Below are 14,643 nucleotides of genomic sequence, written 5' to 3' on the forward strand. Positions count from 1 at the left end.
GGGCAGATTTAATACAAGCATAAAACTTCAAAGCTGCTGTATCAATACAAGTTCTACACAGCTATAGAACCATAATGGGAAGTTTCAGAGTAGATATCACGGAGGCAACTAAGACACTTATACTTGTATGCCCATTGGAAACAACTGCCAGAATAAATTTAATTTTCAGGTTTGTCTAATAGGAATCCTTAAAAAATAACATGTTCAGTTCTAGTCATCGTAAGAGGTACCAGTTGAGAGCAACCTTGGTGTCTTCACTAATCTCTATCCAGACAACATCTCATTTTAGACTAGACTACAAACATTGGTTCTTTGTACTCTTTAGTATGTTGGTAACAGTGCATGTTACTTATTTTAGTATTGAATAACAGTACTGAAGGAATAAGAAAAACAGAAAACTGAAAGTCATGTAAGCACAAGGATGACTCTTCTCAGGCAGACCACACTATGAATAGGTTAGGAAGCTGAATATTTGAGAGGAAACAGATTATTCAGCCTAACTAGTGGTACCATTATATATGGGAGAAATTCCTAGCGAGGGGAAAACCTACATTCCAGACTATCTTTATTTTATTCAAAACGATTTAGTTCTCATCGCTCTCTGCATATGAAGCAGACATATATTTTGCTCTGCTGCAAATGAAATAGGGCTGCTCTGTGTTGGACTTCATCTAACAGACCCAGAAAAGTCAGCAATGAATTTTCTCAGTCCCGTTCTCCTTACAAGTCTCACCCCTATTACTATGACAGGATGCAGAGGCACTACTTAGCCCACAGCGAACAAAGTTAGCACCAGTTTCCTCTTCCTTGCACTGATGCTCACGAGAAGGTCAATTTGGTGAGAGTAAAGATGAATGCCTTTGTGAATGCCAGGTTCAGATATAGCGGTAAAATGTTGGGTCCAGGCCAGGTTGCTCAGTCCAGTGCTGGTTCAGACCTGAGGATTATAGGGATTCCCAGGCAACGCAGAGATTTGGCCCAAACAATATTCTTCTGAGAATTGTATTTCCCAGTAGAAGAATAGAAAGCTACAGCCCTGATCCTGTATTGTGATCTGCAAGGGCAGTTCACTGATTCTACACAGAGCACGACGCAGAATCATGGCCTCAGTGAGAGAAATGAAGGTAATCATTCCACTCAATAAGAGGCAGTGAACTGATGACTGGTGGCACAGTGCCTTAATCAGCAAGGGCAGGGTTGCAGAATCCTTTTTCCTTTGGGGGGAAGATGGGAAAGATTCTTCAGCAAAGCTACCTTCATAACCAAAAGGATCAGGTAAAGTACACACCAGTAAATACAAAAGTGAGATATATCAAAACTTTTGCTCGTAGCAGAGCATTTATTATACAGATTACCAAGAGTGGCCAACAACTAATTTATGCATTAACAGGAAAACTACTTTTGGCCCATTTTTCAAAACCAACTACAGGATTTGAAATAGACGACTTCTGTTTGCAGAAAAATCGCTCTCATGTTTGCAAATCCCAGAACATTATCTTCCATTTGTGATGTAGCTGATCAGAAATGTCTCAGATTATGGACTGAATGATCTATCCTGAAATGTTGGTTTAATTGTTTTCTATTAAATGCAAAACCCTACATTAATACTGTACAATTTTATGGTGCAAATTTGTATTTCCAGACTTATGTTAAGGTTCCAATAGAAACATTAACTCAAAACACATTGAACATAATATGTTAAGTATACAATTTAAATATTCTTACTAGTATTTTAAAATACTCCATACACACTGACTGAATTAATGTTGCTATTTGAATTTTCACTTTTCCCAACTTTGCATGTTCAAATTTGAAAAAACTTATAACTGCACTGTGTAAGTTCTTGCATTTAACTCTTCTGAAATTTTATTTGAAGATAGAAGAAAAAATATAGCAGTGACATTATGGAGTTTAGCTGTGCAGCTGTGTTTTCCATTACTTCAATAAGGTTTAAAGCTGTTTTACTTGATATATACACAAAATACAATTACCCAACTGAAACCTAATCAAAATTTTACACTGTGTACATGGGAAATGAGTTTTTTCATCCAGATTTCCTCACCCTACAAAATTTTAATGCAACTATTCCTCAGGAGGTAACCACATACACAAAACTCAAATCATGCCAGAACACTCCGGAACAGTTTTCTGGGATTTTTGGGGTGAGCTAGAATGGCATACTGGTACTTTTGCCAATCCTGGGCCAGGCAGCTCCTTTGCCTCGCTAGCTGCAGAGCATTCTCTGAGCCATCAGGTGATGGTGCTAGAAATAGAATGGGGCGCTCAGTGGCAAGAGAGTGGAGGGCACACGAGGGACGCTGCAGCCAGGACAAGACAGAGGAGCAAGGAGCTGGAGCCACTATGAGCCTGGGGCAGATATATAGCTGGGCAGCAGGGATGCCTGGACAGCAGAGTTCCCAACAGTAGCGAGTAGGAGCTAGGCACAGGTAGGAAGGAGGTGGGGATGGGACAGGCTCTGTGGGGAATCACCCCCAGCTCTCTGGGTCCTGACCCAGCTCCCACACTGCCCCAATCTTACTCCCAACTCCCCCAATGCCCTTTTGAGGCCTTCCACTGCCCTGAGTTCAGACACTTTTTAAAAAAAATTTTAAGGACTCAAACACTAGCATATGCACAACTTTTTAAAAATCAGTTTGGACTCTCCATGCATACATAAATTCTCCTCAGCTTTTGACTGAATAGGGGATGAAAGAAGATGGAAGCCTGGAGAGTGGGGAGATTAAGTTTAAAGCTTAAGTTATTTGCCTGTAGGCCCCAATCAGTAATAGGGTCCATAATGTGTTGTCCCAGAGTAAAAGAGAGCCATTCTTGCCTGCTCTGACTTTCAGAAGGTCCTACATGTCCCAGAAGGCATTTAACAAGTTGGGCCCTAACCTCTAAGCTCTCCCACATGGGCAGCCTCCTTTATCTAAGCAGACCCCCCTGGAATTCAGTGGAGTTCTGTGTGGGCACAGGGTTCTGCCTTATGGAGCAACCTGCAGGACTGGGGCCTTAACATGTGCATAGGGGTTTGACTGTATGGACCAGCTTGAGGACTGGGGCCTTAACCCAAGTCTCAGTACACCCAGTAGTAGTATCAACTGTTCTAGGTCACTTCAGTTATCACTAGTTCAGGAGTGGCCAACCTGTGGCTCTTCAGAAGTTAATATGCGGCTCCTTGTATAGGCACCGACTCCAGGGCTGGAGCTACAGGCGCCAACTTTCCAGTGTGCTGGGGAGAGCTCACTGCTCAAGCCCTGGCTCTGCCACAGGCCCTGCCCCTACTCCACCCCTCCCCATCCCCTCCCCTGCCATGCCCTTGCTCCTCCCGCCCCCGAGCCTCCTGCATGCCATGAAACAGCTCATTAGGAGGTGCGGATTAGCGGGGCTGCTGGTGAGTGGGAGGCTCGGGGGGGGGGGGGGGAAGAGGGAGTGCTGATGGGGAGGCTGCTGACATATATTACTGTGGCTCTTTGGCAATGTACATTGGTAGATTCTGGCTCCTTCTCAGGCTCAGGTTGGCCACCACTGCGCTAGTTATTTCAGTTGTAATCACATGTGCCCCATGATACTCCTGGTTCTTGTAAGTGCCATAACCTTGCATGTTTGGGGATCCATAGTTCTGGAGGGCTGAGAAGACTGGGGACGTGGCTGGGTTCATGAATGGAGACCCTTTTTCTAAAGAAACATTCTCCTGGGAACTCAGTGGTGCCACTCCCTTTGTGCTCTCAAACCATAAACTAAGAAGTTTTTTAACTAAAAATAAAAGTCTGGCCAGAAGGACTTTCACCCTATACAGAAAGGCAGAGTCCAGGAAAACTATGCTGCCTTGAGGTTAGGTTTACCTCCATCTGCTTTGTAACTAAGAATTTATGTAGAAGAATTTGCAATATGCAATCATACAACACACACAAAATGAATATTATTAGACTAGTTGGTTTACCATTCCGGTGGCACCATGCTTCCATCCATTTCCCAGAATGTATTTTTGCCATTCATTTCAGTAGTATACTGAACCCATCTATGTCGACCTTAAATTTGACAAACAACACTGTATTAGCTACAAATAATTATTCCCAAAATAAAAAATGAAAGATAATTATAGTTAAAAGTTCAATAGCATGTTGTACAGACATAACCCCAATTCACCAGAGGCAATATTTTATTTTTGCTCAATGGCACCATCGCTCTTTACAGAGCATGGTGTATGCACGGATGAGGTCTAGATTAACACGAAGTGTCATGATACATATGGATGCTGCAATCTGACCTTCACATGATAACGTAAGTTCATTTCTGATAGCAAAACCTACACCATACTCTCTCCTTACTCCTTCAAGGTTTGCCATGCCAGGAAATAGTATAGTCCTTCTCCCTTACAAAGCCTGTGTGTGAGAGCCAAGTTTCCGGAAGAACTGCAATATCAATTCTGAAACATGCAAGCTCGTTACTCAACACAGCCATTTTCCTCAAATCAGAATTCAAATCAAAGTCAAGTCTAGGGCTCAAAGTCCAAATATTCTGGCAAGCAATTTTGTTTATAAAAACAGCTGAGCCAGGATGTAAACAATGAGGCAGGTCTCATTTGCCTCACCTTTTCTAGGGCCACTCTCACATGAGGCAAGCAGGCCATCCCTAAACAGAGCTGCTTGGAAATCTTGGTAGCTGCTCCAGGGCCTTTATGTCTCTCTCAGATCACTGCAACCACCTGGCCAAGACCTTCAGCGCATAGCTCAGTGGTTTGAGCATTGGCCTGCTAAACCCAGGGTTGTGAGTTCAATCCTTGAGGGGGCCACTTGGGAATCTGGGGCAAAATCAGTACTTGGTCCTGCTAGTGAAGGCAGGGGGCTGGACTCGATGACCTTTCAAGGTCCCTTCCAGTTCTAGGAGATGGGATATCTCCATTATTTAATTTAATTTAAAGTTATGGAGGAGTGGAGGCTGCCATAAACATGTCCCCTTTAGATCAGAGCCAGAAACCAAAGGTCACAGTGAGTCTGGACATTCAGACACACAGAGGTTGTAGCTTCTGCCAGAGAGCAACCTACATACAGCTGCTAACTGCCTATTGTTTCAGCGTGAGCGTCATTTCTGTTTATTATTTGCTTATTTTTAGTAATAAATATTATTTACCATTACGAACGCACGTTCTGGGATTAATATAGATGTACATTTTTAAACAACCATATTAACCTTTGATTTTTCTGGATTTTCTGCACATAAGGGTTATTTCCACTGATATTGTATTTATTTCCAATTTATTTTTAAATGGGTGAATCTGGAGCTCTTACAAGTGAATGCCTAATAGCTAGGGCCCTACCAAATTCACGGCCATGAAAAATGCGTCACGGACCGTGAAATCTGGTCGTGTGTGTGCTTTTACCCTATACTACATAGATTTCACAGGTGAGACCACCATTTCTCAAATTGGGGGTCCTGACCCAAAAAGGAGTTGCAGAGGAGTCACAAGTTATTTTAGCGGCGTCAGTATTGCCACCCTTATTTCTGCACTGCATGGTAAGGTGAGTCCCGGGGGGCAGTCAGGGAGCAGGGGGAGGGTTGGATGGGGTGGGGGTATGTCTGAGGGTGGGGGAGCGGTATTTGGAGCTGGGTCTCTCCCACGGCCCTGCCTGGAGCGGGCCCCGGCCTCCATCTGCCACCCCCCCTCTACGCATCCCCGTCCCCCCCACCGCGGGTCCCCCCCCCCTCCCTGCCAGGAAGAAAGCAGCAGCGCCTATCTCCCCTGCCTGCTTGTGCTGCTGGAGTAGCACATTCCTACGCCCTCCAGGCAGCAACTGCTGTCTGCTGCCCCAGAGTCCTAGTGCCCCCCATCCACTAATGGCAAGGCAGGCTGCCCTTACCCTTCCCTTCCACCCTAGCCCTGAGCCTCTCCAATTCCCCAAGTCCCTCATCCTCAGACCCAACCCTCATCCCCCTGCACCCTAATCCTCTGCTCCATCCTCCTGCATCATGAACCCCTCATCCTCAGACCCACAGCCCTCACCCCTGCACCCCCTCCTATCCCCAAATTCCCCCCCACACACCCCCTCCTGCCCTCAAACTCCCTCCCAAAGCCGGCACCCCTCCCTTTGCACCACCTCCCACCCCCAAACTCCATCCCAGAGCCTGTACCCCTCACCCCCTCCTGCACACCCACCCCCTGCCCCAGCCCGGAGCCTGCACCCAGCACCCAAACTCTATCCCAGAACCTGCACCCCTCCTGCACCCTAATCCCCAGCCCAGGACCTGCACCCCAGACCTCCTCCTCCCAGAGCCTATGGTAACCCTAACTAGGACCAGAGGCGGGGCTAGCCCACTGGGGGCCCTAAAGCAGGAATATTTTTGGCCCCACCAACACATACTAAAAAAGTGAATGCAGGTCCCCTGAGCTGCTTGGGGCCCTAAGCAATTGCTTAGTCTGCTTATGCCTAGCACCAGCACTGGTTAGGATGAGCTAAGCACCTGCCACAGAAAGGTTTTGCAGCTTCCAGGGAAGGAAGTGCTACAAACCTGCCTGTGCTTGGTGCTCAGCCCATTGCAATGCTTCCTTCTGGGCCTACAGCCCCAGAAGCCTATCTGTGCATGGGGATCGCACAGGAGGTAGTGCGCTACGTGCTGGGAGAGGAGGCTGTGGGAAGGACAGTAATGGGGAGAGGGGCTGCAGACCAGATGCTGGAGCCGCATGGTAACTCTCCCTGTGCTCACTCGGCTGCACCCAAGGAAGGAAGCGCTGGGATGTGCTGAGCCCCAAACTCTGCAGAGCACAGGGAGCAGTATTGTGAAGCTCTGTGGGATCCCGGTGCCAGGGCCAGCTTTAGCAAGAGCGGGGCCCGATTCCAGGAATCGAGCCGCGCTCCGGCCGGGGCTGCCGGGCTTGGGTCCGACCCGGAGCCGCGCCGGGGGTGGGGGTGGGGGGGGAGGGGAAGACGGGGAGACCCGAGCCGCGCCGCGCTGGGGGGGGAGGGGACGGGGAGACCCGAGCCGCGCCGTGCCGGGGGGACCCGAGCCGACCCGGGCCGCGCCGCGGGGGCTGGGCCGGGCCAGACCCGGGCCGCGCTGCGGGGGCCGGGCTGGAGCCAAGCCGGGCCAGAGCTGCTGGGGCCTGCGGGAACGGGCCGCGCCTCCCCAGAGCCCTTCTCGCGCCCCCACCACCCCAGCTTACCTTGTGCTGCCAGCCCGCCCCTGCTTCTTTTCAGACTTCCCGCGAATCTCTGATTCGCAGGAAGCAGGGGAGGGGGCGGAGCGTTCAGGGGAGGGGAGGAGGGGGAAGTGAGCTGGGGGCGGGGTGGACAGCTGCAGCTCGGGGCCCTCTTGGCGCAGGGCCCAATTCAGCCGAATCGGCTGAATCGGCCTAAAGCCAGCCCTGCCCGGTGCCTCCACTCCCTGTAGAAAGCCCCAGCATCTGGGCTGCAGCACTACGCCCTGCTACTGCCTTCATGCAGTGAAGACACACCCCTGGCTGCAGCCCCACAAGCTGGCCATCCACTTATCGGCAACCTCTAGCTAATGGCAACTCTTTGCTGGCAAACGAGGGGTTGCTAATTGTCTACACTAGAGTTTTTAACTCACATTAATTGATTGTCAATCACCCAGGGTAAACCACCTGCATTTGCACTTAGAACAAGTGTTTGTAAATGTCAGGACACTTTACAAACACATTAGCTAACAAGCTAACTGGCACCAATTCAAGAACTCTACTGTAGACAAACCTACACACTCCTGTACACAAAAAGGGAACCCAACCATCATGAGACTAAGCTAGCTACTGCTTGGTACATAGCAATGGGCTGGAACTGTGGGGAAGATGACAGGGCATTTGCCCCCCTTCTTGTGGGTTTTCTGAGGCCAGAGAGCTATCTGAAACAAGGGTGATTTTATAGGGACAGTCCCGATATTTGGGGCTTTTTCTTACATAGGCATCTATTACCCCCCACCCCCGTCCCGATTTTTCACGCTTGCTATCTGGTCAGCCTATCCGAAACCCTCTGTTTAGGAGACTGATGCTTACAAGAGGTGGATTTTTACCCTTCCTCCCACAAACCTCTTAAGACTCACCAGGGTACTGATGTACCTTATCTAAGCAGAGCCCTATCTCCTATGCCTCTCCAAGAGGTTCCCAAAAGATAAAATCCCTCCTAAGAAGGGAAGCCTAGGAGGTACACAGGCACCTGGGTCTCTTTCTGCAGATCTCAGAGAAATGAAGAGGAAAGGAGAATGCCTCCCTAAACTACTCCTTTCCACAATCCCAAATTATGACTATTTTAGAATAAAAATATTCCCAAATAAAAAAAAAAAAGTTAATGAGAAGTCAAAGTTGAGAGTGTATATATCAGTATCTTAAGGATAAAAATTCTTAAGGGAATGCTGTAGTTAGTGGGAAAACACCATTAAAAAGACATAATGTTCACCGTTAAAATTAAATAAGAAACCCAATCATTTTAAAACAATGGAAACTAACAGTTAAGGTATCCCAATTAGCTTAAATCTGCCAATTTTGATGCCAGCTTCAACTTCTTGCAAAGTGTTTGAATTAGGGGAGTGGTCTCCAAAATACATGCAAGTCATGCATAAGGAAACCATGCAATGTATTTAATTTCCATTTCACAAGCAGAATTTAGATAAACCATATGAAGTTACTAGGATATTCAGTTTAGTATACATACCAAAAAAATTCTTTTTGTCTTCATAGTATTTGTTTCCATATTTGTCAACACCTACTAGAGCACCGATCTTCAAATCGTTGACCCTGTGAATTCCCAAGACAGTCATTTCAGTTGGAAGGAATTACAAATAACATTATCTTTTATTAGAATACAGTAAAAATAGTTTACAATTAGGTGAATTTAGAACACCCATTTATACAATGAAGTACCTTTAAAATGGAATGATCCCAAAGCACATCAGCAACTCAGACTGATGGTTTGCAGGATCTGGCCTGTAGTTTAATCATAGGAATAATCCCACTGACTTCCACAAGAAGAGTCATAAGTAAGGTTTTGCAGGACTTTACCATCCCCATTAGAATGCAGGAATTACTTTACCATCCATTAGAGTGCAGCCAACTCTGACACAATGCCACTGTTACACAGCAAAGAGCAATACTACACAACATTTTAGGAGGACATGAAAAATACTGTATATACCTGAAGCTGTAAGGATTGTAGCAGAGTTTGAATATAGCAAAGACACCAGGGTTCATTTCCCATGTCTTATGAAAAATACCTTGTGATCTTTAATAGCCACAACTGGCCAAGACGTTGGTTTCAAATCTCATCAAGTACAGTACATTTTACCAGCATAGTAATACTTAAGTGAATGCAGGGCTTGCATACTGTTCAGATCAAAATCACAAACATGAGAAATAGTTTGGGACATGCCTTCAAATGATTATTTCCTCTTTACTACAATCACTTACAGTTATGGCTACCTGACACTTTCTATTATAAGACCTGGTTCTCAGTGGCTTAAAACTCTGCCAAACTAACCATATGGACTGATGTTGTCCAAGCAGGGAGTCTGCCTTACAGAATTTTTTGGAAAAATTCAGCAAAAACAGCTCAGGCATTTCTCAGAAGAATTATGGAAAAATAGGATTTTCCCCAATTTCAAAAAAAAAAAAATCTCAAATGTTTAATTGAGAAGCTCTATGCTTTGGAGCAGGGACTTGAAATTTGGCAGGGATATGCCTTCTGCCATAGTACTGAATATCCACCCAATTTTGGTTAAGTTGTAAGCCTCTGAAAAATCTTAAATTCACACATGTTCAGTAGAGACTTGCTAGACTTTGGCAGCTAAATTCTACAAAGATTCCATTTGTTTGGAGTATGCTCCAGCCAAAGGCTGAGCAGAACTTTCTATGTAAATGCTTCCTGCAGCCAGGAGCCACTATGGTAACAGGCACAGAAACTGAGAACAGGGCGATTCTCTCCAGTGCTCTCACTGCTCCCGGTTCTGGTACCTACGCAGCAAGGAGGAGGCAACAGCCTGACTGGAATACAGAGGAAACTAGAACCAGGTCCGTGGAGGGGTGGCAAGGGTGATGGAGGTACCAAGATAACACTGGTTGGAGGGACCAGAAGCAGAAGTGTCGGTGTGCGGGGGAGATGGGGGGGGGGGGGCAAATATGCCTGTAACCACTAGGGACCACTCCCCTCAGAATGTGGAATAGAACCCAAGATTAAAAATTCTTCTGCTGTCAGCAAATAGCTGTGAAATCCACTGGAAAAATGTCTGCTTCAACTCGCCCTACTGTCTTCCTCACATAGAGGAAGACAACCCGACTACTGTTATCAGTTAGTCTGGTACCTCAAGTAGCAGAAGTCTGTGCTGTAGTTCTATGATATAGTCTTTAATTACATGATAAAATGCAATGAAATGCAAAATGATGGGAAAAAAGTTAAAGGTATTGATACAAACTTCAATGGCAAGTAGTTGGCTTCCAAGTGAAGATAAAGTGATTTATATGCTATATTAAATGATATGACCTAGTTTTAGGAAAGTGCATCTACTTTTAATTGTTTATTTGGTTATGTGTTAAAACAGAGATAAATGTTGTATCATGTTAAGAATGACTAGCATCAAACTATAACTTGATGTGTTCCATCATAGAAACAGTGAGTTCTAGTGGACCAAGCATAGAATTGGGAGCCAAAATCTCCTAAACTCTAGTCCCATCTTTGTCACTGTCTCACTGTGCTGCCTTGAAAATAACCTTAGCCCCTATGTACCCATTCACAGTAGGAAAATGCACTGTTGCTGACAATGATTGTCAGAATTAGGTACCCCCAATTGCTGTTAAATGGTTTACTTGTTAGGTTTTGTCCCATCTTCATATTTACAGTATGGTTCCAGAACATGTGAAAACATGGTGACTATCACCTTTTCCATAACTTTGTTGAAAAACTTCACACCTTTAACACAAGAAAATCTTCAGAACTGGTTCACTGAAATTTTTTTTCCATATACATAAGAATTAATTGATTTACGTGGAATTACATCTGACATTAGTCTAGGCTACAATTACTAACTTTTGTTGTAATTGCTGCATGCCTATTCAGCCGTCTCTTCAACTGAAGCAGCAACTCTGTGAGGGCAGAATTTGGGTCCTTAAATACTTTAAACCCAGGTTAAAGGGACAATTTCATTTTTCTGTCTAAAAGTTTCTTGCCCTTTTCAAGATGACAATAGTTGCTATCTGACATACTTGGAAGTCTGTATTGTCCAGGAAGTGAGAAAATGTATGGCAGTCAGTGAAAAAGGGATCCCAAAGGTTTAATACAATTCATTACTAGGACCGCCAGGAGTTGCCGTTAGGGAGATCCACTATTAGAGTTTCAATTTAATCTTGTGACATTTCAAGGCACCTAGTTTTCATTTTAAGATTTTTAGAGTATCTATTTATATATATGCAATGTTTTGATTTATACGAAATTTTGTTCTCAAAGAGTTGGGGAATGCAGTCATTTTGCTTTGTGTTGTAGTTGCTGACACTGAAGGAGTATGGAAGGATTGATTTAATCTGGATAATTTTTAACCTACTATATTAGCAAATTCAAAGAAACTGTTGAGAATAGTACAGTGCTATCTGAGAGTTTATTCACAAACAAAGCTTTCTGTTATAGCTGTTTCAGGTAGTGCTTGTAAATAACAGGAAATAAAATATCAGACTGAAGTGCGCATTTAAACAGACAGTATTACTTTAAGGAACTTCCTGCATTTTATTTAGCGGAACAATAAGATTCATGAGCCCGGTAAGACTGTTTTTTTAAAAATCAGCAGATAGATTATAGAAATATACAACTAACTGCTGAGTGGAAAGGAGTAATTTTGGATTTAAAATGGTAACAAACTATCATTTTACTACGTTTATCATCAAAACCTGAAAATTGCAGTGAGACAATATCTAAAATGGCATTTAGAGTTCAACAGATGATCAGGCATACCCAGAGGGAACAAATTCCATGTTTAATAGATGTATACCATGATGTGTTTTCCCATCTGCAGTGACATATCACTCCCCTTAAATTGAACATTTTTAGTTTCCCCTTATCTTTGAATGCTGTTAAACAGAATCACAAAAAAAGCTTTCATGTTTATAAGAATCAGACATGGAGGACATATGCTGAAGCAGCTTCATTCTTTTAATTGGTATTGAATTGCCTCAAAAATCTTTAGCAATATTTCACCTGACTCAGTTCAGTCTTTTGTTCATAAAAGAGAAAAATTTCATGATACAATTTTTGTTTTTAATCTTCTAGATTTAAACTTTTGATTTAGCTATCCAATACTTGGACCAGATGGATAAAAATATCCTGTAAGAATGTCAGAAATAGGACCCTAACTGGCAAATTGATTTTTCTATAGCACATGGTCTACGTTGAAACAATGTGCAACAGTTGGGGGTTGTTTGCTAAACTCAGTGTTAGTTTTATGCAATTAAATGTTTCCTATGTCTGTTCAAAGTATGCCACCTTCTATATTCTCCAGAAAGCTTTACAAGACAACTGAACCAATTTTATCAGACTAAAATATCTATTTAAATGCCTGCCTCTATCAATTAGTACTTTAAATTTAAGGTTATGCTTCCATTAAAGAGCCCATGATTAGGATGAAAAAAAAAATAGCTTCTTTTAATACATATACAAAATAGGAAAATTTGTCTGTGCTTATCTGAAAGATTCCTTTCTTGAATAATAATATCCACAAATCTGTTACAATCAGTTCTTCAGCTTGTTTGCAGCTTGGTGGCAGAAGCAGACCTGTCAGTTATTAGCACAGGGGAATGCCCTGCCCCTGAAATTTCCTCCAGTTGAGATAATTTTCACAATCAGAATAATTCAAATCTACTTTCCCCAATTAAAAATGTGTGTTAAATATACGTGGAGGGAGAAAAAAAATTCTTCTACTTCAGTGGATGGTAAATTCCACCTGTCAACAAACCAAGTCTTTGGATGTCAATTTCCATCTCTGTTCTGATGATCCATTTGCCTCCAAGTTGGTTTGATCTGTGGATCTTATTACTCAAAGAAAGGACATTTTAAGGTAAGCACGGATAAAGTTTCCTATTCTTTATGCTAAGGTCCATAGATCAATTCCAATAGTATTTTTAATCGCAATGTGTCTCCAAGGGTAGGAAGGCATCTTTAAATGTGGATATCCAAAATTATATATAAATATATTTATCTTCTCCTAGTTACTAAGGTGTAATTACTATCTGAAGTAAAAATACAATATTGGGTTTCATCAGAAAAAGCTCCCAACTTCAAATTTAAAAATCTCTGACTGGAGATAGTAGCCTTTAGAAGGTCTGCTCTAATGGATAGGAAGTGTACCACCACCTCATGCAGAGGTTCTTTCTGGGTAGTGCTTCAAGAAGAAGAATGAGGTTCTAAAGTCATGCTCTATGACTTTGTGGGGTTTTAATATGGTTGATGACTTAAGGAAGTATACAATGCTGGGATTTGTACAAAAACTTATTTTTCTTTAACATGCTGAGAACATTATATTACAGAGATTTGACCTGTTTGGGTATTCTTATACACCCACAATAAAGCCCTCCCAGGGGAATCAAAACTATTATTTCACTAGTTATATATGGTAATTAACTATGGACTTTGCACCAGCTAGTAGAATAAGTTATTTGTTGACTTATCTTTTAGGTTATGTAAGAACAATAATCACTTCCTCCAAGTATACATTTTAAACCTGTGAGGTCCTGGACGTAGGACTAATCTTGCAATAGCAGACCTCCTCTGTGACTCAGAGACATCCAAAGATCCAATGGCAGGTTAATCAGACCTGAGACCAGAGCCAGAAAGGCATCAACACAATTTCTGCTTTCCCCTCATATTTTTTTCTTGTCCTGAGAGCTGCCATTCACCACCCCATATCCTATGTCCTGACACAGAGAAGCCACTAGGCGTGTTATTTACTGGTTTCCAGAGATGAGATAGATCACCAACCCAAGTTGACTTATGATGGTAAGATATTTCTGGGTCTAGCAATCGCTCTGCTAATCTGACTTCTGCCACGTAAGTCTTGGAATTCATCACCCCCTGGTGGGCATTGCACAGAGATAGGAAATTTTGTTCTGCCCAATTTTCCTCTCTAAGGGAAAGCTGATCACAGTTATGAAAACCCTATCAGACAATGTCTGTCATGACCAGAACAGGTCTCGTATCCATGGCAGAACAGTGCTTTGAAACCTCAATGAATCATTGTATTCTAGTGCGGGAGGGATAGCTCAGTGGTTTGAGCATTGAGCAGGGGGTTGGACTAGATGACCTCCTGAGGTCCCTTCCAACCCTGATATTCTATGATTCTGTAATGTGCTCCCTCTTTCTGGTACTGACCCCCTTAACTGAACTGGGAAAAGCCTGTCTCCCCCACCTGCCCCCGCAAAAAAACAAAAACTTATTCTGTGCATTCATCAGTTGTGGAAGTGGAGACTATACAACTGCAACTAGACCTCTGCCAACAGATGAGATGGTGTAAAGTGGAGGGGGTACCTTGAATTACTGGACAGGTATCTCAAACTCTGGATCACTGAAGCATACCTGTGTATGAGATCAGAATTCCTAAAAGGCTCCAATAAGAATTGGATTTTTATTTGTGACACCACTTGTTTTCATTTTGGCTACCTTC

General features: G+C 43.5%; 1 protein-coding gene across 1 annotated transcript in view; it reads right to left on the reverse strand.

Moving 5' to 3' along the window:
- NDUFA12 (NADH:ubiquinone oxidoreductase subunit A12) overlaps positions 1 to 14,643 on the reverse strand; it is a 39,001-nt gene that overhangs the window by 13,879 nt on the left and 10,479 nt on the right. The window contains exons 2-3 of the mRNA XM_054028208.1: positions 8,664 to 8,746; positions 3,944 to 4,031 (exon numbers count right to left, since the gene is read on the reverse strand). Coding sequence (XP_053884183.1) covers positions 3,944 to 4,031; positions 8,664 to 8,746 — 171 coding nt within the window. The remainder of the gene's footprint in view (positions 1 to 3,943; positions 4,032 to 8,663; positions 8,747 to 14,643) is intronic.

The sequence above is a fragment of the Malaclemys terrapin genome, chromosome 1 (genome assembly GCF_027887155.1).
Source record: "Malaclemys terrapin pileata isolate rMalTer1 chromosome 1, rMalTer1.hap1, whole genome shotgun sequence".
Lineage (NCBI taxonomy): Eukaryota > Metazoa > Chordata > Testudines > Emydidae > Malaclemys > Malaclemys terrapin.